Source organism: Taeniopygia guttata, chromosome 1A (assembly GCF_048771995.1).
Source record: "Taeniopygia guttata chromosome 1A, bTaeGut7.mat, whole genome shotgun sequence".
Taxonomy (NCBI): domain Eukaryota; kingdom Metazoa; phylum Chordata; class Aves; order Passeriformes; family Estrildidae; genus Taeniopygia; species Taeniopygia guttata.
The window spans coordinates 9,446,871-9,473,157 of NC_133025.1; the positions used below are offsets into that span (position 1 = coordinate 9,446,871).

Sequence of the window (26,287 nt, forward strand, 5' to 3'; positions counted from 1 at the left end):
TCTGCAGAGTCTTTTCTGATTCCTGGTAGCTTCCTAACTCCTAACTGTCCTTCTGAAGCAGTGTGAAGCAATTGAGTCCTCTACTCCTCCATCTCTTCTCATAAAGGACTTTTAACCAATTTGAAAAAGATATAATGGGCAAAATAATGATAAATTCATTTTTTAAAACTATGAAATATATTTTATAGAGTACTGGATTTCCATGCAGTCCTGAGTCTTTTTGCTTTTATTTCTATTACGTTCTTGATACTTTCAACTTCACTTTACAATGCCATTTAATCTTTCAGTACTTGTAAAAAAGCCCAGAATAACCAGGCTCTGTAGTGATTAGATTTCCCAATGCTTTTAATATTCTTCTCCATCACAACCCCAAGACCTCAATAAAATCTTCCCAATTTAAAATTTAATTTTTCTTTCTTCCTGTCCATTGAGAGGAACATAGATTAAGATACTCATTTTTGCATGGAACAAAACCCTTCCCACAGGGGGAATTGCCTTGTTGCTCATGTAATCTTCATGTGTGGACTTAACAGGCAGTAGCTCAGTTTTACTTCAGAGGTGCCCTGTTGGAAGTAGGAAGTAGTGCTTTTATGGGGTTTTCTCACTGCTTCATGCAAGCTTTTTATAAATGGTAGCTAGTTGACAATTAAAGCATCAGAAAAAAAAACACACTGATGTTTGCCTAGCTGCAATAGAAACCATACGTTTTCTTTGGTTTACAAAACTATTTGGTAAGTCTTAACAATAGTTCCAAAATCAGGTTTTCATCTAAGAAAGATTCTTGTGTTTTCTTAATTTGCTTGGGGGTTCTGCTGTGACATTTCACAGAGCTGTTATGAAGAGTGCTGGGGTGTTGTAAATTCAATGTCTGTTTGGTGCTTTGCAAATGGATAACGATATTAATCTAGGTTTTCCTGGACACTGATTTTTATGACAAGAAAAAATCTTGTATCTTTGATGTCAGTTTTTGGACCATTATTTTATTGAATTTTCCTTGAGTTTACATGTTGAATGCTTTGCATTTTTTGGTTTCTATTTGCAAATCCCCTCCTTTTGCCTTTCTTTGAGACTTTTATGCAGTCTTTATGGTTTTAAGTGTGTAAACGTCATTTGAGCACCACATATCTTTTATATTCAAGCATCTTGTCACACAGAAGAACTGTGTGCAGAGAACAGTTTCCTTCCATACCTTTCCTTGGCTTGGATCTACTGCTAAGGCACCAGTATGGATGACTTTTCTCCTACAAAATTCTCTCCTGGCTTAGAGAATCTATAGTGAAGCTCGTTTCTAAATCACAAATAATTTAATGCTGATGATAAATATCCTCTACAGTCTGAAGAACTCTCACCATGTAAGAGACCATAATTTGTACTCATAACCCTCACAAATGTATATTTCAAAATAGTTATGGATATAACTAGAAATACAAGACAATAATTGCATTTGACTGAGAATGAGTGTTCTGTCCACCAAGCAAGCAAAACTGCATCACACACTGTTACACAGAGTTAGCAGTCACATTCAAACATAAATTCATGATTTTTTATAAACAGTATTTCTTCAAAGAAACATTTCTATTTCCCCATGCTTTTTTCCTCCATCAAAGCATGTGTTGCTTGCAGACAGCAAATATATATTACTAAATATTTCCTAATATAATTCTTTTAACATCACTGTCTAGACTTCAGCTGGTTGTAAAATTTTTTTATTTTCCTTTTCTCTTTCATAAACTAGATGAAATTAGAATGAAAATAATTATGGGAAATAGATCACTCTTTGAAATGAAATGGACTTTTTCAAGGTCAGAATGATTAGTTTTATCACATTTATAGCAAGTTTTGCTTTGACAGTTGCAAAAAAAAATAAATTAAACTGTGAATAGTTAGTAATTTAATGGTTTTGTTAAGTAATAAAGTAGAAATAATTACAATTTGAGAGGAAGTCTGAGTACACATATTGCAAATATTATGCGGTAGTTGCTAAGTCCAATACCTACTCAGAGCAAGAAAGAAAGCATTAGAATAATTTAAGGAGAAGATGATAAAAGATGTTAGCTCTGTTGCTGATGATGCCATTGGTATGCTGTATGACCACACTGTAAGGTGTGGCTTTCTTTTCCCCGATTTCTTACTTGCCAGAGAGTAAATAAAAGTATTTACTTATATGAAATAATTCTACAAACCAAAGAGTTTTTCTGTAACTTATGTCTGTAATTTGAAGGTACTATATTATAGAAAGAGTAATATTTTAAAAATCTTTGAGTGGTGTGGAAGTCTATTTCTTATTTCCAAAAGTAAGGAAATCTTTTTTATGAATCAATAAGGCATTGGTATTTAAATCTTATTTAATATCTAGGACAAAAAAATTTAAGATCCTAAGTGATCCATAAAAAGTCTTTTTGTCCTCCCATGTACCAAAGTACATCGATATAGGGAACAATAAAATGTTAAATATGAATGTAAACAAAAATTACTGTAATGGATTACCTGATACATTAATTTCTACTCATCAAACAACCTGACTGAAATTACAATATTTTGTATTATTTCTGAAGTAATTATTGTAATATGCTTTTAACATAGAGGAAAAAACAAGCTGCATTAAAATTATTTCTTTCCTAATGCAAATCCTAGTATGAAATTTTCAAAGAATATGTTTTAAATATTTTAAGTAGTGCATATTCAGCTACACAGGCAGACACTATCCATAATATCCAGACCTTCAAAATGAGAAACATCTTCAAAACAAGAAACAAGCCATTCGGTACCTGGGGGTTGGTTATGCCTTCCATGAGAGACAATATTTTTTACATTGTCTGTTTCTGCAAATTCCTTCATTTTCTTAAAAATATATCTGTCCCTAGACAGCCTAAGAGTATGTTTGGAACTCAGGCGACGTTCCCAATATGCAGAAACTGCATTCATTCTTCTTGTGACATTCATTTTCCTGTTGGTACATTGCCCACTTGCAGAAAGCCATGGTGGGACAGATAAAGGCTTCCCTCAACCCATTTCAGTATTGCTGTCTGTTATATTCCTGATGAACATCAGGATTCACAACCTAAAACTGAGTGATGTAAGGCAGAACCCTACATTGCTGTGATGGAGGAGTGGCTGCTTTTGAAATCAGCAGCCATTTAGTTGTCTTTGCCACCATAGTGGTACATAGATGTATCTTCAGAAAAGCAAATTTTACCCTGCTTTAAAACTTATTTCATGCACTCTGCCTAAAAAAGGTCTTTTCATGGTTTTTCATTGACATAATATTTTATAAAAGCTTTATTAAACTAAAAGGCTTAAAATAGATTTTGTAAAGAAGCTTAGAGGACTGTAAGTTTTCATCACAATTTTATTATCACACTATTGCAAAGAAGCTAGCAAAGTACAGCTGCAGTTACTTAAAAATATTTTCTATTTTTCTCTTTCTACCAAAAATTCTTCAAACTTTAGTAATTTTATTTCTCAGTTTCCTGGATCTATACATTTTTCTCTCTGTCTTTGCACAGTCATAAAGAAGAAATCTCTCAAAATAGCAACAACTATGACAATAAATTTCTGAAAAGTATTTGTGCTATCCCTTTTTTAAATGGTAAAAATACATATTCTAAATATAGCACTGGCAGAAAATTGTATCATCCAAGGAGCCAAAAGCATCATGGACCAATAGGTGCTCAGCTCACTTTTTCAGGTTATTTTTCATGCTGCAGTTTCAATACTGTCTTGGAACAGCAAAGAAAAAGTATTTTATTCAGTCAAGGAAATCAGCTTTAGAAATAGCACGTAAAAAATTTTACAAAAATAGTATTTCTGTTCAAATTTTGCTTTCATTTTTGAAGGATTTTTAAAATGAATGCTTATGAAGAATATTGCTTAATTATGTAAGAAAAAAATAGAAAGATTAAAGAATTGCTCTCAAATATTTTTTAAAAATCTTAGGTTTTAAGTCATGCTTTTCCCTGTTTTAAGAGTACATTGTTGATGCTAAAAATAGTTTAATTCCCCTTTGTGTGGGTTTTCCAGGATATGCTGATTTAAATTAACTTTTCATAGACATCGGCTTTGCACAGTTGCGCATTTTCTTAAGGTTGGCTGGGATCAGATGATATTCTGAATACATAATGATGAGATTAAATTATCACTTAAAGGCAATTGCAGGTTGTTAGGAACCCTTTTAGTCTGTTGCTGCATGAAAAGAAGGGGCAATGGAGGGAAATTGATGAGATCATGGTGCCAATAACAGCCGTGTTGTGGGTTTGATCCTGGATGTACAGACCATCGACTTAAGAGCTGCACTCAGTGATCCTTGTGAGTCACTCCCAGCTCAGAATATTCTGTGGTTCTGTAAATAGCCAAGAGTGCTTTCATGGCAAGTATATGCAATATGTACAATAATTGGTATAGCTTATCATTTTAAGCAATGACTTGATCCTTTGCTGTCCCTCTGTGCCCAGCAGCCAAATAATAGGTTGCTTCTGTTAGGATGATGACCTCAACTATCACATAAGAATTCATCTTCTGAATTCTTTAATTCAAGTATGTGAAGAATTCTCTTTTCTTCAGTAATGCTTGCATTCTTCATTTATAACTTCTCAGCCTGACTATGCAGACACGCTACAACCCACAGGATTTTGTCCATATTTCTTTCAATTCACATGAATTTATTACTGCCTTTCCAGCCACCTTATAGCTTTCTGCCCCAGCATGCAAAATCAGTAATCAATCCTGCCCCTACATGTCCTCAGAGACTCCTGGAAAAACTCTCAGGTCATTCTTTACAATAAGGTCAACTACTTTGGTCAACAGTTTCTCTGTCTTGTGCTCTCTTGTCATATATAAAGATTAAGTGTTTCCCACTATGGCCTATGGAAGAGTGCTGGAAACAGCTATCAAGCCTAACAAGATCTACAGATAATGAGTTTTGACAGCTGTCATGAATACCCAACAGTATTATTTGTCCACATGCCTGGGTCACTTGCAGACTCACCGACTACACTGAATTCTTCAGGCATTAAAGCCTGGTCTTCACAGATGAGGTTATGTAAAAAGGGTGTTTGATATCATACGTTTGAAATTCACACTCAAATGTACTTCAGGTGGATGTCTGCATTCAGACAGATCTGGTGATGAGAAAAGCTACAGGAACAAAAAATGGGGTCTTAAAAATCAGTTTGACTTTTAGCGGACAGAAATTCTGCTCAAAACAACTTGTGGGAATTCCTAAAATAGGGCCAAGCACAAGCCCATCTGTCTCAATAACAAATAATAGAGCCAAATTATTTTTCTCAAAACAGAGTTGATAAGAGGGTGAAAATTACCTGTCTCTATGGAAAAGGATACATAGAGGAAATAATCTATAGAAGCAACCATAGGGACTTGATCTGAGTTTATGAATTTAATCATCCTTTTACTTGAATTGCAGCTGAAAAAGAAAACACTGGAAGTGACTGTCTGGGATTATGACAGATTTTCCTCAAATGATTTCCTTGGTGAAGTGAGTATCTTATTTCTTCCTCTCTAGTAGTAATAACTGCAGGCTATTTGGAGTGTGTTCTCTTTCAAGGTATGGTACATGTATTAGGTAAAATGTTTTTTTTTTTACATGCCAGTTTTACTGTTGTCTTCTTAACAAATGGTCATGATTTCTTTTATTTAGGCATGAAATATATGTCACTTTTATCTTGATTAGCTGGGAGAAAGCTAATTTAGGACCCAACAAAATGTCAATTTGCTGAAAATGATTATTTTTTTGAGTGTAAGATAGCTACAAAATTTAAAGTGACTCCAGGGGAAATTATTTTTATGACTGAAAGCTCTTCGACTTGCTTTTACCATAACATAGGAAGGCTGAGGAGGTATCAGTCTTTGTAAATAATTAAACTATTTAGTCTTACTGATCAGTCTGATTTTAACATTCTAAAATTGTAATATTATTACCAAAGTATGAATGAAGAAAAAATCTAATCTTATAAATAATAATAAATAAAATGAGTGCTCATGGGAAGAAGGCTTTCTCTGTAAAAAACAAATAAATAAACATATGCACATATAATACAGAATTACCAGCAATAACTATGATATAAAAATAATTAAAGATGTAATTACAAATAAAAACTATAATTGGAAACAAAAGCACAGAAAATCGATCTCCTGTGCAGAGTAACTGAGAGTAACTGGGCTCAGTCTACATTTGAATTCTGAAAAAAAGCCACACAGTTCAGCTCCAGCTCCCTTTTGTGTAACTACCAAACTGAGCAATCAGTGTCACTATTTGAACAATTGCTAAAATAAATGTATAGGAAGCTGCCAAATGATTACTTATTTCCTGGATACTGTGTCTATATTCTTGTTGAGTTCAGCATGTTTGTCCAAATGCAGGGCTTTACTGAATATTTACATCCTTGTTTTTTATGACAGTTAGAAAGCAACTGAAGATTTAAACCTTTCCCCTTCAAATTTTCTTCAACATCTAGAACTAATTTTTTTAATTGTAAAAGCATTTATTCAGAGAAAAAAGCAACAGAAGAGACTATCCAGTGTATCTCAGCATCAGGACATCCAGAGGAATCCTGCACCATAACATCAGGTGTGGGATATCCAAATTGTGCCCCAAAGACTTGTTTGAATAGACCCAGCAGCACTTGTGTGCCCCAGAGGTGGCACATCAAGGTCCATATCCATGGAAAGTGAAACCTCTCCTCCTACAAAGCAGAGCCCCCAGCCCACGCTGCCCATTGGCACCAGTCCTCAGCCATGCTCTCTTCCAAGTCATTTTCAAAGCTTGACTGAAAACCACAACAGGGAGCATGCTGAATAGTTCATCTGTTAAGATTCATTATAGGTCTCACCAGAAAGACCAAGCCATATCATAGACAAACTATAAAAATAAAAGTAAAAAAGGTAAGGAAAAAGGCTTTTAACCTAGAAACCATCAGTTGTTAGGAGACTTCCCCATCCCTATACTTGAAGAGGCTTTATTTAATTCAGGGTCTTGTAATAAAGTGACAAAAACATTACCCCCTGAGGTAATTGCACACTTTATTTGTCTAGCAGTTTTAAAACTTCCCTACCTGACATTAGTTTTAGCCCTCTCATTTTAGAGCCAGATGCAGATCAATTTTTGACCTTCCTTTTTTTCAAGATTCTGTGGTAAATATCAGTACTTTACATCCCTTGGCCCTCTCAATTGCAAGCTTATTAAAGGAGGCAGGGTCTTTCTGGTTCCCATGCTCTTTTTTTTTTTTTTTTACATCTATTTTTTTAAAAGTAATTTCACCAAAGTCCTGCTAACAATGAAGGTGGCTTAGAGCAGATTTCATCTACAATATTTGCAGGTTTTTTAAGCCAGTTTATTTGTTTTATTCCCACATTACCATTGCGCCTCCTGGTTTTGTTTTTTTTTCCTCAGTAATGTTTAGATACCTAAATAGTCAGTTGAATTCTATAATTTTAGTGAAGTACAAGAATAATGCTTTTTCTTTTATGTTGCTACTTCTGCATATGTGGATTTTTAAAGAACCAATAAGCATAAGCCTCATGTTATTGAAGACCTTAATAAAATCAAATATTCAACTTTTCCCCCCTTAAATGCACTGATAAAAGGGAAGAAATTATACTGCTTGCATCTCCTATTAGAAAATGTCTGTTCAGAGGCAGAATGGCTGGATAGCTTTTTAATGTCTTTCTACTGTAGCTGTCAAACTAGTGCTCACAAGCTGCCCTCTAAACTGCCCAGTTTTCTTTGGGCTGAGCTATGCCACAGTCAAAGGACTCAGCTCACAGTCCTGACTGAGGTCCCAGTGAGAAGAGCTGTTGGTTCAGACACATCAATATGCTGCTGAATCGGGTTTGGGGTCACAGCATGCCCAGAGAGTCCTGAATGTGTCAGCACACAGCCTTATACTCTTCACTCTTTCTCTTGATTGCAACTTCTGACAACACAGCTCTTGTCTCTTCTGATGTATGTAATCATAAATAGGTCAGATACAGGCCATATATTATAATTTTATTTATTTGTAGGTATTGATTGAGTTATCCAGCATCTCTCAGCTTGACAACACTCCTCGGTGGTATCCTCTTAAAGAACAGAGTGAAAACATCGACCATGGGAAATCTCATTCTGAAAAGAGTAGCCAGCAATCTCCAAAACCATCTGTCATCAAGAGCAGAAGTCATGGAATCTTCCCGGACCCCTCCAAGGGTAGGAATGACTTGGTGCACCTGATGCAAAATATTTTCCCAGATGATGTGTAAACCTTTACTATGTGTAAGTTCTCATAGAAAAAATAAAGATACTGGTATGAAGTTTGTATACATTTTTATTAAAAATGCATTTATCTCTGTGATTAATTAGTTGGAGACAAGGTTTAAATTGTCTCAATCTTGCCAGCCAGCTTACTGAGCAATTACGTCCTTAAAACATCAGCATACAGACTCACCTACTACTCTAGATGTGCTTTACATATCTGCTATAGGTTCTGTGCCCTTTTTATTTTCTTGATAGCCTTGGGCAAACTCAGTACATATTTAGCTTTCTATTTTTCATGTTCCTTAAGTATTTTATGGAATTTTTTTCTTCTGAAAATGCCACATTAATATTTTATAGAACAATTGCAATATGCAATAATGCATATGCATTTCCAGTTAATGATAATGGATTGTAGCACATCTTAGTGGTATTGGAAATCATTGGAGCTGATACAGTAGAAATATACTAATGTTTACAAAAGCTGAATTGATCTCAGTGTCTCCTGCTTCAAGAAATTTATCTCTAATTCTTTTTTTTATACTAAGTAGTCAGTGGACAGGTGCTCTCTTAAAACACACTATGTGTCCTATCAAAGCAAAAAACATTCCATCTACAATCCAGATGAGAACCCCAGAGGGGCAAGACTCTACTCCATCTCCTCTCTATTTCTCTGTTTAACATTTTGCCAGGGACTGACTGGTGTCTATATAAGATGTCTGTCTGGATTAGTGGTAAGTATAGAAGATATTGTTAGTTAGGCTGTGATTTTCCTGATGGCATTATTCAGGATAAAATGACTTGCATTTGCTAAGTGTTTGGTACTGGTGTAGGTGATGCTGCTTAGCCTCGACATGCTAGAGAATAGAAAGTGGAAAACACCACGCCATCATTCCATCTGTTTGAACCAGCACAGGAGGTCCAATTCACAGGTGATTAAAAACCAATACTAATAAATTATTCCCCAGGCCAGGTAACAGTGGGGAAGTATAAAACAATGCTTCATAAGAGTTTCCTAATTGTGGTATATCCTGATGTTTTAAATGGAAAAGCACAGCTTAATCTTTATTCCTTGTTCTGGAATTCAGCAAGAAAGACCAGTCAAGAGAAAGAGAATGCAATTGGGTTTTTTTTGTAATAAATGCAAGAGTTGTACTTCTTCGTTTTCCTGGTAGACATGCAGGTGCCCACCATTGAGAAATCCCACAGCAGCCCAGGGAGCTCCAAATCTTCTTCTGAAGGACATCTCCGCTCTCACGGCCCATCCCGCAGCCAAAGCAAAACCAGCGTCACTCAAACTCACCTTGAAGACGCTGGGGCAGCCATCGCCGCTGCCGAAGCAGCTGTGCAGCAGCTTCGCCTTCAACCAAGTAAAAGACGCAAATAAATTCCTCAGCATGGCAGCTTAATGTTCATCTGTTGCCTTTTTCCCTGCTGTCCTTCCCTTTTTGGCTATTTTTTTTTGTTCTTGGCACACTGTGCTCACTTTGTTCAATGTCTTTCTTTGTGTGCCTGTGTGTGGATACATATAATTACAATATACTCTTGTATTTAGAAGTCCTTTATTTAGTTATTTATTTGTTTATTTTATAAAGACTGCAGTGAAACTGGCTGTTTCTCCATCAGTCCCTTCACTCATGGTCCATGATGTTCCATGGTTGTGCATGACTCCCAGAGAAGTCCATTGTGTTTTGATGTCACTAAATACCTACCAATGAAATAATCAAAACCTGCAGAGATGCAACTGCCAGCTCTTCAAATTGCATATAAGACTGAGACCACATTAATAACAGGGTGTATCTATAAGTAGTAATCATGAAGGACAGTACTATATACACAAAAGAAGATTTAATGTTAAAGAAACTTTTTTTTTAACTACATGGCTGAGATTTCTATTTTTGGAACATGACTGTAAATATCTATTTTATTTTTTTTGGAAAGGAAATATAAGGCAACCTTGTTTATATCTTGTTTAAGATTGTGTTGGTGATGAGCAGAACAGAAATACAATAAAATCATTAAACACAGTAAGTGCAAAACCATTAAACACACAGAGCCAGTAACAACATCAGATTTCAACAATGTTGACAAGTTAGCAAACTCAAAGGGAGTTGAGAGTTAAGTCAGGTGTCAGAGTTCAACTTTTTGAGTAAATTTTTACCATGAATTGGTTAAGGGTCAAACTAGATTTCATCTGGCAACTTCAAATTGATTAAAATAAATTAAAACTATTCCATTCAAAAGGATTACTCTCCAGAGTATATTTCAGACCAGCATCATCTGATTGCTAGCTGAGGGTTTAGTTGATGGTAAATTAAATCTCTGACTGTGAAGTCATTGTGTTTGTCTTTAGGATTTGTTAAAATGCCATAAACTCACCATAGTACAATGCAAAACTGGGGGAAAATTATTTCCCTTGTCTTCACTGTCATTACTACAGAAACAGCCAGTTTTGATACTCTTTAATGCTGTGCATGTGGTGTCTCTTTGGTGTTTGAAAACACTACTTACTTAAATACAGAAAAAAACCACTTCTGTTTGCATGAATAACATTTAAGCTGGTTCCATCTGAGGATACATACTCTGGGTTTCCATTTCACCCACACTGCCACAGCAGCACATAAAAGCGGTCAGTCTAATCATGCCAGGAAGCAGCACAGACACAGCATAGCAGGAGTCCTCCCCATTCAAAGAACTCAGTCTGACAATCTGCCTCCACCAGCCAGTGACAACAAAGACCAAAGCCAACTAGCCCTCAGGAAAGTGATGTCTGATGGACCAGTCAAGCCTGAAGGAGGTGAGCAGAAAGACATGGTTAAGAAACCAACTACATCCCAAATACTTCTTGCCATGTCAACTAATTCATTGCGATATTTAAGTATTTATTTTACCCCTCCATTAAGTGCTGTAAATGTTTACATGAATCAAGAACTCTGCTTGATCTTCCCACCTATCAGCGCATAAATCCATAATGAAAAACTGTGCTAAGAAGCATTATGAAGCAACAAATGTGTGCACTTCCATTCCACTGGAGTACTCGGAATTCTGTTGAAAAGTAGTATAGCTTTGCTCATGTTGTTGCCTAATAAAAAGCATGCATCCAAGCTGGTCTGCTTAAGCATGATTGGACATTTCTTGTACTGTGACAAAAACCTAACTGCACATTTTTGTTTCTTAAAATGTAATTGGGACAATAACAATTCCTGTTTCCTCTTCCAACACAATTACCATGTCAACAGTCATTAGCATAGATAATTTTTCAAACCACCAGTGGAAAGGAAAGGAGTTTTGATCCATGTATAGCTCAATTTCTTGATAATTTTCCTATCAGCATCATTAAAAGTTATTTTCTACTTGTAGGCACCTGTAATACCACATATCATCTATTTATTCCCTCATCACAAATAAAGAGCCAGAATCTCAATCAGTTCAAATTGCCACTGTTCTTTTGACTTGTGGGGCATCTTGTTTATTTCCATGGAATGTGAGGGATAATCCAAATAAATGTACTGACTGAACTCCCAGATGTTCTTTTGTGCTGTAATCCCTTTCTAAGCTCTCAAGATGAATTGAAGGTTTTTCTGTCAACACCATTGCACATGTTGGGCAATATAAGTTGGCTGAGAGGGGTACAGAAGAGAAAGAGGAAATGGTACTTTAGACAATATATTCTAAAGGCAACAAATCATTCAGACAACCAGTGTGATGTTAAAATAACTAATTAACAGGGCAAGAGTAACAGATCTATTAAAGCATATTTAGAAATAAGTTTTTTCTTAGGAGAGCCCTTAGAATTCTTTCAGAAATCCAGATATTTACACAAACACAGACACACATTATATTACTCTACAGCTCAACTCTAGACACTCAGCCCAGGCAGGGAATGTTGTATCAGGCATCATGTCTGAAAGCTGCATGCCACTCCTGGGGGTACACCATTCAAATCTAAATGACTCTTATGATCTTTTGAGATGCCATGTCTGTTGAGCTTTATCGCAAACACTCATAGCCTTGTAGTGATGCCTTTTCACGTAGACAGGTAGTACAAAACATTTAGCTTGTGATGTAAGGTTGAATATATAAGGTTCAGATATAGTTTTATAGTAAAGAAAGTGTGTCTGTTGGCTTCAAGTGCCTGTGCCAACAAACTGTTATTCTATCTTCTTTTAAAATTGCAAAAAGAATATGTACTGATATGTACTTGGCTCAGCAATATGGGAAGCATCATAGAGAGTTATGGGAATAAGAGTCCCCATTATAAATAATAAGAGTCCATATTATAATAATGAGTCCACAATAATATATAAAAATGGTTAAAATTTTTATGAAGACACGTAGTACTTTCGTCTTTTTACTTCTGACAAATAAACACAATGCATGGTCAACTACACAATGGCTAAAAGCCTGTTTTCAGAACTGTGAGATGTTTTGGCTTTTCTTCATTGTACCAAAGAGTTTGTCCAAATTTATTCATATGAGTTGGGCCAGTAGTTACCATTTTGAGGTTAATGACTCTCATGACTTTTAGCAGGAATGAAAAACAATATGATTTCATTGCAGTTTTGTGGAGCATGAAAGTAAAATGAGATGAGTCTATAACCTCTAATGGAAAAAGCACCAAAGATATTCAACTTCTAACCTATGGACTTCTTTGTGGGATGAAGAGATGATAAAGAAAGGAGAGATTTCCCCTTCATTGTGAACTGTGAATATCAGGGTATCATCAGTTTCCAAGTCCATTCCCAAAAAGGGATAATGTATGTTTGTGATACCCACCTCCATTATACCCTACTTTATTGCTAGCTGGAAAAGGATGCATTAGGAACTGGTTTTAATGACTCGAACAGTCATCTTAGTAATTTTTAACAGTCATTGTCAGTAATTTTTTGTTACTATGTCTCAAAGCCCTTTACGAAGGAAACCATTACAGATAATACACAACATCATTATTATTATTTTACCACTGCTATTTCTCTGTGCATATATTAAACAACAGCACCTTTTAGAAGAATTGTTTGGGTTTTTTCAGCCTAAGTACACAATGGTGATGGAAATGATTCTATGCTGTAAAGTCCTTCTATACCTAAGATAACCCTCAGAAAGAGTGTCCTTCTTTGATCTAGTCTCTCAATAGATCCATTTTTTCTCTTGAATTGAACTGGCTCTAGAAAAAAAAAATAAACCAAGCAAGGCAAGAATCCTCAGTCATTCTGACAATGTCTCAGAGAAATCCTTCTCTACTTTTGGTTCCTAGGACCCTTTCTATTGGGTCTATTTTGTCAGTTATCAATTATGTGTCTGTTGAGAAGTAACAAGAAAATCATAAACAACATCAGCCCTATAGCATAAAGAGCATATTTTGTGAAAACAAAGGTTTTTCACCAGTTTTTGTTGAACTGAATTGTTTATATATTTATTTTAAAGAGTAAAAAATGTAATTAAATCAATCTTTAAAATTAAAGTGAAGATGCAACAAAAAACATTGGGTTTTACTCAGAACCTTTGTAAAATCCAACATTCAGCTACAGCAGTTAATTAAAAATAAACCCTGAAGTATAAATTTGTCATTGCCAATGAGAGATAAGAGTGTGATCTACAAAGAAACCAACTGCATGCTACACTTTCCAATCACATTCCTCAGAGAGGAACAATAATATTTCAGAGCCAACTCTTTGAAGCCAGAAGTTGCAAGGGATCCAAGTCAGAGGATGGCTTAATTTGATTTAGGTTTTGTGCAATACATGAATCATTTCCAATTACACATTCACTTAAAATTAAGCACATTCCCTTCAACATAAATCTGTGTATTAAGAGTTTATCCACCAGATGAGTCAGTTTTAGACACAGTGTGAATCAGTCCACCATCTTTTCAGTCAGTAATTTATCCCACAGAAGGATCATCTCATTATATGCAATTTTATTGTTATGTCAGCTATGTTTTAAATAAATTATTTTAGAGTTCTTCAGATACTTGAAAATTTGGAGATGTTCTGATTATTCAGAACATCACCAGTTCTCTGGATAGATGCATATGAAAGAGTAGGAATTTGGAATATAATTTTTACAGATTTTATACAAAAAAATATTTTCAAACCTAGCTTCTAGATCTAAAGGAATGAATAGCATGCTTTAATTTTAATACTTTCCAATAAAGTGAATAAGAAAGACAAGAAACAGAAAAAAACTTCAGCATCTGTGTTAAGCAGAAAGGTGCAGTACCTCAGCTTTGCCATAGTAGAAATTTAATTGGCTTGTTCTTTTTTGCAGAGAAAGAGATGCCAGGTTTTTCCCTAAAGGACAATGATTGTACAATGAAAAAAATCAATTCCTTTATTACATTAGAATATCCAAGGGTGAATGAAAACCCATTATTTTATGACCAAATAAGAGAATTTCTAGAAATTTTTTTGAACCTTCATACCTCTTTGAAGAACAATATATTAATATAATAGTAAATAGCTCAGCAAGTGAATTTAAGTTTCAATATCATTGTAGCCCTATATATTTTTTATTCTTTCCAACAGACATTCATGACAAAGAAGCTACAAGTCAATATGCCATTGCTTGTATATAATTTGCTGATGGATGCCATGGGAAACTCCTCTTCTATTTGGTTCATATTAACCTGACCAAACAAACAAGAAACTTGCCACAATAAAAACACTTCTATACTCCTCACCTGAATTAGTTAGCAAATATTAAAGATCTAGAGAAATTGCCATGTGTTTCAGTTAAAGATCCAAACATCTCTGTTAATTTAAGGTAATACCAGCATTATAATTCTACAGGAATTTCTGTCTAATTTTTAGTAAGGGAAAGGTATTTCCAAGATCAAACCTCTAGCAATTTAAAATCACAACATTTCTTTAAAACATCCTCTGACACCTGGTATTATATTTTTTTGTCACTAAAATAGCAGGGTGGGGGAGGTGGAGGTGAGGAGGATGGGAGAAAATGGAGCCCCACAACATTTCATAGAGAACATTTCATCTTTTACGTTTCTCATTTTCCATCATGACACAACAGCTTTTCCAAACAGTTGTATGTCAAGGGATTCTACTAGCTGGGAGAGATCTACTCTCTGATAGATATACAGAGCTGATACTATTAGTTAGAATACCTACAGTTTCAAAACTCTATATCAACATTTTCAGAATTATACCCAATTAAGCCTATCAATTTAAACATCTCAAAGAATACCAGTTTAAAATACTTTAGTTCAAAAGGTAGCACACCTGCTTATAACTATGTTGAGCAGACAACTTTGACACAAGTTCACTTAAGTGTCAACATCATAGGGTAAATCTGCACAGAAATGTGATGTGATGCATACATCAAGACATTGTCATGACCGTGCAGCCCATTATATAAGTCTGAGCCAGCACTATGTGTTTCTAGCCACTTAGCTGAAAGAAATTAAAATTTACATGAATTTTCCTTATCATTAAGTTCTATTTACTGGTTTTAGCAACAATGGAGTGAAAGGAAATTGATTCCTAGGTTATATAAATCTTTTGAGTTGGATATGATTGTTTTAAATACCTGCTAATTTGGGTTCCCTTTTGGTCTGTATCCATTTTCACACATTTAATAGGCAATGCCATGTTTTAATTTCCTACATTCTTTTAGGATATTTCCTTCACACTTAAATAATTTATAGCCCAAAGCTGTTTAGTGACTCATGTCACTAGTTTCTTAATTTCCAAGTTAAATGGGCCTTCCTATTGCTACAAATAACTCATTTCCAAGAATCATTATCAAAACAAGAGTTTGTCCCCACTCTCTGCAGATAGCAGTAATCTGAGGCTGTCTTTTCAGCCTTGTTTCAATCTAATAACTGACCCATTTTGCTTTGGTTATTCCTGCTATTTACTATTTCACCATTTTAAGCTGACATGTAATTTCAGAGAATTGTTAAGCTTCTTCATTTGATAACTCTTATTTCAAAAGTATTTTTTTCAACATTCTGTAGAGTAGACTAACCCTACAGAGTGCATGGAAAGTTATTTCATCCACATTGCTTTCCTGGGTAAAGAAATTACTTCAGCACAGTTTAAGAAGTGTGTTGTTCTTCTGTTATTCATCTCAAATGGTAAATTCCTCTGCAAAGGGTTGTCTCAAAATTTCACAAAATATCCCTGCTCAGTGTGCAGTCAAATCCATGTCTGATATACAGCTGTGGCTGAGGTGGATGAGACCACGGCTTAAAGTCTTGTTCAGTATGAGGTAGCATTAGGAGAATAAACTTCTTGGCTGACCTGAGGTAGATATGTTTGAGCACCAGTTGTTAATGTATCCCCAGTCTGTTGCCAGTTTACAAAAGATGCAACAAGAATCCCAACAGCAATTTTACCCCGTAGAGCCTAACAGAGCAAGCTGGAGCAGCTCTTGCTTTTAATGCTAGCAAATGCTTCATAAAAACAGGAAAACTGGCATTTGGATTTTGAGATTGGAGCACTTGAAACACAAGGCTACTGAGAGTGAAGGGCAGGCAAGCTTTTGCCAAAAGACACTGTATGAGATGCCTGGTCTGTTGGTCATCAGAAAATTACACACAGCACATGGGTGCTTTCACCCTGTCCCATGGGCTTGCATCTCTGAGAAGACTCAGCCTTTTTTGTCACCCAGAGTTTCTCAGAAGATGGACAGTTAAAAGAAGAATTTCTTTCAAGTAATTAGAGGCTAATTGTGGAAACTTAATCCTGAATCCATACTTGAAGGCATTTTTCCCTCTTCCTGTTTGGTGCACAAACAGAACTGTTGCTCCCAATGCATTTTGACGGTATATTTCTGTTTCTAGACAGAAACTGGAAAAGGAGAACATCTACAATTTATTCACCAAGAGAAAGTGCTGGTTGAGTCTGTTCTTTCCTCCATGTGAGCCACAGAACTGTATAGTCAACTTTTTAAAATTTAAGTCTTAAAAAAAAATCCATTCACTGTAGAAGAATGGCTGGAGTGGCTGAGAGTGCTGGATTTTTTCCATTTTTCTGCTGACTAATTTAGTAGCTCCTGGTTATAGGTCTTGTGTGAATGATCTATGTTCCCTATATTAGGTTTTAACACAGCATCTTCTCTGTTGTCTGTTGAAAACAGACTTTTCTGAAAGATTAAGTGAAATCATATGCCTTCCAAGCTTTCCTCTGATCCTGATTTTAATATGATATTTTCTTCATACTAAGGCATGATGTTTTTGGTCTTTTTTCTAACTGGGTCCATCAGCCAAAGCATAAGCAAATACATATTTTTGCCATACGAATAATAATTCTAAAAAATATAAATAAAAAAAATGGAGCTGAAAGGTGGAGTCAGTGCTAACCTCCGTTTTATTGAATTAGCAATTCTTTTCCAAAAAGGCATAAGGGAATACATGTCCAATCATCATTATGTTGAAATTTTTTATTTTTCCTAGAAACCATTCAGAGTACAAAAGGTATCTATATAACCATTATAATTTTTTCTTGGGAAACCCTGGTCCTACACCAGGTATAAAATTATCATCCACTTTCCTGGAACCTGAAATAATTACTGTAAGCAGTTGAGAGGTTTTCCAATTCATTAATACATTATTCAATAGAATGATTGACCTGAAATTTTGCTCATGCCAGAGCCTGTAGAACAGGCAGTTTAACTGAATCCCTCAGAGGCAGCATTAACACCACATTTCAGACTACTAAATGTGACATATGTACCCATTAACACCCATTCCAAGTAGAGAACATTTCATCTCATCAAGGGAACTACCAGCTAAAAAAGGATTAACAGATGAAAATCAAATCAAACCACAACAATAGCTTTTTATAATAGGAAAATCTGTGCCCTATTTCAGAGAAAACAGCTCGTATTAGAGTTTAAAACTTTCATTTCATATTTCTGTTCTTCACAGTTAAATGGCTGGGCAACCCAGACATCATGATATTGCAGTCCTTAAAAAGTGCCAAGCACCTGATAAACTGTGTAAAGAGTTTACAGAAATAGGGCTGGAGGGGGTGAAGGGATATCTCCTTTCTCCCAGAGAGAGGCCAAATGAAGGTACATAATGACCTTCAGTTAAATTTTGTCTTTTCATCTGCTGAGGCCTGAAGAGTCTTTTCTCTAAAGATGTGGCACTTTAAGAATCACATGTAATTGGCAGCAAGAGCTCGCCTTTGACAAGTATTTTTAAAGTTTTTAAAGATTTCTAAGAGTTTCTAAATTTGCTTATTGGGTTGGTTGGGTTTGGAGTTGTTTTGGGGGCTGGGGGAGCACATAAGAGCCAGGGAATAATTTGCAAAACCAAAGGGCAAGGAAGCAATGAAACATAGCTCTTCCACACTCTGAATCCTTAATATTTAAATGATGGAAAGTGCCTTCACCTGTGTTCCTATTCAGATAAACATTGTAGATTTCAGTAAAGCAAAACTGCACCTGGTAGCTTCCGGAACCTTTGTGATACCAGATGTCAATATCTAATCTTTGGACCCCAGTGAATCCATATGAAACTGTTCAAATGCTGCCGACCAAAGCACCTCCTGCCAGAACTTTGATCAAAATCTGTGGACTAAAGAATTTTCTAGCATAGGCAGCTGTAAGCAGAAGCTCTCTAACTCAGAATTAACTTGCCCTAATACCATGACTAAAAGTAAAATTAAAACGAAATATAATGCAATTGTTGCCTGTCCTTTATGTGGGTGTGAGCCCAATTGACCAAGCAAGGTGGAAACTGTTCTGACACTTTCAGGACTTCACAGATTTTGTGTAGACTGGTAAGACTAGAGGAGCAACACAGTGAACTCTGACTTTCTTGTTAAAGTTTCTAAGACAATGTTTGCCAATATTCAAAGAGAAGAGGCAAGACTGCAAATGAGTGTGCAGAGTAGTTTCTTGAATATAAGAGCATGGAACTGGTTCTATCTTTCCACACAAAGTAGAAATATAACCATAGTTATACTAACTCTAAGGGAAAATACTGCACGGTAGCAAGCATTGCCACATCATCAGAACCCCAAAGTTTCACATATAACCGGCAGAAACTTAGAGGTCTAGATGTATCTGTAAAAATCTCGACATATAGAAAATGTGGGCGTCTCACAAGTTATGAGATGATCTCTGTATCCAGATTCTGAATTTGTCACCAAACCAGCTGTAAATCTATTTGTGGATTTCATTTCTTGTCACAAACTGACACTGTGATTCATTACTTTCATAGAGCAGACAGGGAAAAAAAAATGAAACTAAACTTTAGAATGTTCAAAATCCAGTCATGAACCTAAACTTGGATCCATTATAACCATTCACCAAGTGAAGTGACCTTATGGAAAATAACCATCGATATGGAAAATTATGTGAATTGATGAAAACAGTAGAAAAACTAAAAATACAGCGTACTGAATGTGTAATCAGGATACAGCTGTTTCAAAAGAAACAGCTATGGGTTGATTATAAATAGATGAAGCAAAACTTCTAACCCATTTCTAAAGGCTTAATTCAAGATTTTCTGGATTGAACTAAATTCTAGGTCTTTTCTGGTTTTAAAAATCCACCAGTAAAGGTACAAGAAATTACTTCAGACATTAGATTTTAAAGCAAAGTCAGTAAAAATATATCCTAGATATAAAAGATCCTTTCAGGCCACATAAGTTATGGTGGAGATATACGCTACACTAAGCAAATTCATGGCTAAGGGAAGGCCTGAAGGTTCTTTTCTGTGTTGGCACAATATTGTTTTGGCTTCCATGGATTTTGCAAATGTGTTGATCTCCCATTTGTACTCACCTGTGAGGCATTTGTCATGCCATGGCACAAAAAAAAAGCCGACAAAACAACCTAACCTAAAGGAACTCTCAGAATTCCAAACAGAAAACAATGGGAGACATACAGGTCATGCAAACACAGTGAGAACTGAGGTAATTAATTAGTTTGGGACAGGCATGAGAGAGCCACAGTTCAGTCTGTTTAATACAGGGCAACTGGAAATAATGTGCTATAACAGAGAGTTTGACCTCTCGTCTCTGAAATGTCACTCTTGCCTGGCATTTCTCAGCAGCATTTTGCTGACATGTCAGCACAGGCATAGGAATTCACTCACAGCACCACCAGCTGAAAGTGATAGAGCAAACACTGCATACAGCCACCCAAGGTAGCTGTCTCCCTGGAAAAACATGGGTGCCTTTTCTCCAGGTGAGATATTGAAAGTATCTGCTCAAAACAGTATGATTTTAAAATTTATTCTGTTGTATTTACCTCCAAGAAGGCAGCCTATGATTAATGTATAAAGTCATGGAATATAGCTAAAGAATAATTTTATCTGAAAACAATTTTATCTGACTGTAGTGGAATCTGTATTCCACTTCTGGCTATGGGCAATTGTGGAACAAAGGAGATTAATAGAGTTGAAACGATAAAAAAGTTATGTGACAACTTGGATTACCAGTGAAGAATCACTGTGGAGAATAAGAGTTCTGTCTTAAAGTTTGCTCAAGGATTGATGACATAAGAATTGCTCCATTTATTGCTTCTAGTTGTAGTACTCACCTATTTTTGCATTATGTTTGAGGAGTTACACTCAGCTTCTTGGTGCCCCATCAGGCAGCATACAGCATTCTTCACCAAAAATATTATTCAGTCAGTCAGACATAAAAAATATTGATTGCCAGTTTAAAGTGAGACACTGTTGGGGCTCTGGCTCTTAATAAATTTCCAGTTAGATCCTTGACTAATTTACTTTTAAAGAAGAATCTTTTTTAACTACTTACATAGGAGTTTCACAGTTCAGCAAAATAACATAAAATATCATTAAGTCTTCATAAAAAATAACTTTGCAAAACAGTATTTTATATCTTCAGTACATATGCTCAGTAGGTTGAAATAGATGAAACATGAAAATAGCAGCTGTATTAGAGGACATTTAGGAAAAAAATCCACAAATCTATATTAATATTCCCAGACAACTGTGTTATTCAATATGAGAATAGTTACTCTATTGTTCCTGTATTAATTACTATGTGTAATGTCACTGTGTCTTTTTTCCTTTGTATTTCTCAACTTGCTAAATGTGAAATACTGGATGATTTGTTCATGTAGTGCAGTAATGTCCAAAATACAAAATAAGGCAATCTGAAGTAAAACTAACATATGGTATACTAACACCAAATGGTATTGAATTAGATTAAGGCATCTCCCATCAAATCACATTCATTAAAATTCTGTGCATGTAGTAACAGAGATACAGATGGGTAAGGGCAGTTGAGAAATATAATGCATAGCTGTGTTATGTCTGAAGAGGGGTGGGGATATTCACTGTGACTATAGGTTGTGTGCTTGCATATCTTTGCAAACTTCTCTCCTCAAAATCACCAAATGCAAAGAACGTTTCACAAAGAATATGAGGAAGGCCCGCTGGGGCTTTCATTTTTACAAGATTATTGTATGAAATGTTTCAGATGAATAACTGGTTTTCTGTCACTTTAATCAGAAAAGCACTGTTAATCATTCTATCACGTTCCTTTTTTTTTTCCTTCAGGCTGTTGATTTGAACTATTAACATGACCGGAGAAAAAAATATGGTGGTGTACTATTTGGTTTAGAACACCTTATTCTACATGAAAACAAACTTCATCTGCAAAAATATGATAAAGAAATGTTTGAATGTGAAATATAAAAGTGAAAGTGTTTACAGCATGTGATTTTGATATATTACATCTTTTTTTCTTAATGCTGGTGGTACTGATGTCATACAAGTTTTAGTAACCAAATGTTCCTGCCCTGTACAGCAAGGTCTGCTAATCACCGACCTGCAGAAAGTTCTGTCTCCACTGGCTCATCAGCCAGTAGCTTTGGCAGTGGCTACAGCATGGATAGCGAAGGCAGCAGCAGCGCCACGGGAGAGAATAATCTATTTCCCATCCCAAGAATGTAAGGTTTTTCTGTTCATATATTATATCCTCCATGCACAATTGATAGCACTTTCATTGTGCCAGTCATCTTACGTAGTTTCCTCTGCAGATTTGAGTTATGCAGTAGAATAGCAGCTAAAGGGGAGAATTCCCCAGAGTTCACTCTTTTATTCTGCTTTGTTGAGCACTGAATTGTTAATAACCAATCAAACCTCTGCCTCAACCTCGTGAAGTTTTAAAAGTACAACTATTGTAGGATTGAGAAAGCTTAGTTTAAGTTTTCAGATTTTCCTCCCTCTGTAAAGAGCTGTTACTAGTGCAAGGGGAATTCATATTCTGGATATAGACCAGCTTTTCCCAAGTTTTTAGGAGTCCCAGAAGAATTTCTGGTTTTAGCTGGAAAAAGCTTTTTGGTACAGAGTCCCTGTAGGAATTATCAAGCTACTATCAGTGTAATGATCCTATAAAATGATTTAATTTTCTAAATTTTTTACCCAGTTAAGTACTCCACAGAGAATAGTTTTGCCAGGATTTTTTCACCTCCTCTGTCAGCATGCACCATCATTTATCAATTTCATTTATATTCTTTAATAGGACAAAGTAACTTCTGTTCAACTTAATGATTCTGGCCTGAAAAAAATGACAGATTGACTGTTCTCAAAATATTAGTTGGTGGTAATTGTTCATTCATTGTCTGCAATAGTTGTTCAATATTTTCTCTGGAACAAAAATTTTTTGCTTTTCCCTTGAAGTTTTGAACTATTAGTCACAAAATATATAAGCTTCCTAGAAAAACTTAAATGAAGTGAAAATTCTCTAGAACTGTGATATTTCTGAGTATTTATAATTTTCAAAAATAAAGCCCAATGAAATTTGTCTACATCTTATTAGTAACTAAAGGTAAAATAGAGATAAATCTAAGACTTCAATCTCACCTTCAGAATCTAGGAGGATTATGTGAACTTAGATTGTAGAGTGCCAATTTCTTGATTTGTAGTGGATTTTTCACTCATGTTGTTCTAGGCTAAAAGGGGAAAAAAATATTATCTTTGTCTTTGACAACATCAAAAGAAAAATAAAAACTTTGGGCTGTCATTCCCAGTGAGAAAAGCAAAGATACATAAAAACTTTGCTCACAATAACACAAGATGGAGCTCTCAATAGAAATTTTCTGTTCACACATGCTGAATTCAAGTCCAAATAATATCACTTACTGTGTATCGACTAGCAATGTGACAGTACCTACAGTTAGTTGCTGTTTGGCTGACAGACTCATTGGTGTCTTAAGCCTGAAATCAGCCCCACTTCTACTGAAAAGCAGGAGGAAGTCTCCACAGCTTCAAAATTTTTCATATAGAAATTTGTTTTCATGAATTATACTTAATTAAATAAAATATACCCATGTCTCATTTTTTGTAATGCTACACTATATATTTTTTGTGGCATTTTAAACTAAGTTATTTGCATGCTTACAGAGTCTTTCATATTACACAGGAAATTTATACAGACAGGACCTGCTTCATTTTTCATGTTAGTCTCCAGGGTTTTACAAAGCAATGTAAGGAAAATAAATGACAAAATAACTGTTTACCATCAGATCATTCATGAAGAGAATGTTTAAAACCGATAACTGTTTCCATTTTAAATCCTGTATAAAAATGTTTATCTGAATATATGTATAATTGAAATTCTGCTCATCATTTGCATTCACTCTGGCTTGATAATGACTTCAGGGACTCTGGCTTTCTAATTCAGCAAATCCATAAAACCACAGCTTACTATTTGGATGTAAAGTATTTAGTAGGCTAAATATTTTTAAGTATCTTGGCACTTAAAATCTTTTTTAGTTATAAGCTCTCTGCTTAGACTAAGTTTCTTGTGTATCAGTAGAACTTGTTGGATATACTGAGTTTTAAACTCTTTGTTTTAGTCCAAGTGCTTTTAACCATAGCAACAATTAGTCTTGAAGCAAAATAAAATAATTAAATAGTGACACCATGGGGATTGCTTGAAGAGGTAACTAATTAGAATACTTGCCAATATTAAGTAGCTATAACTATCAAGGGAAATTAATAATTATATACAGTTACATGAATTTGCATATATCTTGTAAAGTCTTTCTAATTTGGATTTTTTTAAACACTCCTATTATCCAGTTGTAATGTTCCTGAAAGCTACTCATGTTCTTATCTCTGATAAAGACCAGATTCTCTATGCCTTTATGTTTTATAACACAGTAGATTGGTGTAAAATAAAATTCATTTAGAATCCAAAGGTGGAAAATAATTGAATGATGTATGTATTGAATGATGTATAGTGAATATAACCCTTGGAACAAATAATTCTTGCATCATATTTGTAATGATTTATGAAGCATTACCTACAAGAGAAGAAAATAATAGCTTTCAGTTAAATCTGAATATAAATTCACTTGAAAAACTGTGCTTTTATATGAATTTTTTAGTTCCCTGTGAATTTAGACATCTTCAAACATGAAGTTTTCTTCTCTCAGGTAGACACTTTTCTACTCACAGGTAGAAAAGAACAGTGCTGACCCTTTAACCCCCAAGGAATCACATGCAACTGAAGATAATGCCTTGTAGTCTCTATCAAAGCAGTCAGAGTCATAAGGCAAAAAGAAAACTAGAAGCAAAAATGTTTGAGAGTGATTTTAATCATGCCTTAGAGCTTACAACAAGTATATTTAAAGATAGCTCATATTTTACCTAACTTTCATTGCGTAAAAATAGACATTAAGGTTCTGATGCAGGTTCTTTCTACATAAAATGCAGGAAAATAGTGAACTCTAGGGCATGATTTATTCCACTCACTTTAAGATTAATGTTAAGTTTTCAGAATTGTTTCTTATGCTAAATCTAACCTGTAAAGTAAAGCAATAATTTAAGAAGATAACAACCACAAGTATGCCTTACCTTTGAAGTAATGGTATGGTAGACCAAATATCAATTTTTATAACTGCTTATTATATATTTCACTGTTGACTATAACAAGATAAGGTGAGGAAAGAAGATAGGCAGCCCCAGACTGATGTGGGGCAGGTAGCAGACAGCACCTGATCACCTGATGGACCCAGTCTGTAAGAATATACAGGCTTAGCAAGATGTGATTGCAGCTGCCTTCAAAAGAGAAAAAATATAATATTTTTAAAAGAACCAGCCTCATTTGCTTAGGTGTGTCATTGTTTTAGCTCTTATTTTTATATGGTTTTATTGACAACAACCCCCATTTCTTTTAACAGAGGGAAGATGAGCCAGAATGGACAAGAACCAGTAAAGCAGTCGGGAGTAGGAGTGACCGATTCAGAAGGTAAAAAGAAATACAAACAGCTCTACACTGGTACTCCATGTTTGTAGGAAGGATGTGCCTATTTCATTGACTTGTCATGCTATGAAAAATTAGTCTATGTTCTCTTAGTATTGTAGATTAAAATCCTGACCTTCATTTTCTCTAGGGGCCATTTACACAGAACACCAATGTAATGAGTCTTCAGTTTAGTCCTACCTGTATATTTAAAGTAATTAAATACTTAAATTACAATAAATAATATAAAATAATATCTGTCTTCTGATGTTCATTGCTTTTCAAATAAAACATACAAAGTATGGAGCTGACTCAATACTCAGTGAATTTGAAGAATATATTTAATGCCTGTCAGGCTCTATAGTTATAATATTTCAGAATATTTACTTCATAAATCAATTATTAATATTAGTGTTTACATAAACATAATTTTAAATAAAAATATTAGCTGAGCAGACTTGACTGCTGCATTTAATGCAGATGCACTATAACGAAACATTTATTGGATTGGGAAATTCTGACTTAATTTATTTTAGTATTATTGTGATGCTGAGAAAGAAGAAAACATTGTAATATTGGAGCTGGAAAGCACCTAACAGAGTAACTTTCAAAATTTCATGGGGAATATGATTATCTTTTTCATGTGTAATAATGGAAAACCATATGAAAATGGAGAGTGTTTTGTACTGAAGGACACATCATGAAAATTTCATTTCCCTTTACATATGAGGTATATTCTTTCAAGTGCATGTTTATGTTGACCTCAAATATAATACTTAATTATCATGACCTTTTTCATTTAGATGCATTTCAATGAGGCTTTGAGTATTAATTAATTCATAAATTGAAA

At 35.0% G+C, this 26,287-nt stretch overlaps 1 protein-coding gene across 6 annotated transcripts in view; it reads left to right on the forward strand.

The window, feature by feature from the left end:
• PCLO (piccolo presynaptic cytomatrix protein) overlaps window positions 1–26,287 on the forward strand; it is a 313,621-nt gene that overhangs the window by 245,801 nt on the left and 41,533 nt on the right. For 3 of the 6 annotated variants that reach the window (XM_072919151.1, XM_072919160.1, XM_072919159.1), the window contains 6 exons: window positions 5,420–5,491; window positions 8,017–8,197; window positions 9,418–9,612; window positions 10,857–11,039; window positions 21,994–22,135; window positions 25,376–25,443. In XM_072919151.1, the coding sequence (XP_072775252.1) occupies window positions 5,420–5,491; window positions 8,017–8,197; window positions 9,418–9,612; window positions 10,857–11,039; window positions 21,994–22,135; window positions 25,376–25,443 (841 nt within the window). The remainder of the gene's footprint in view (window positions 1–5,419; window positions 5,492–8,016; window positions 8,198–9,417; window positions 9,613–10,856; window positions 11,040–21,993; window positions 22,136–25,375; window positions 25,444–26,287) is intronic. The other 3 variants (XM_072919156.1, XM_072919164.1, XM_030291251.4) reach the window with 3 other exon arrangements.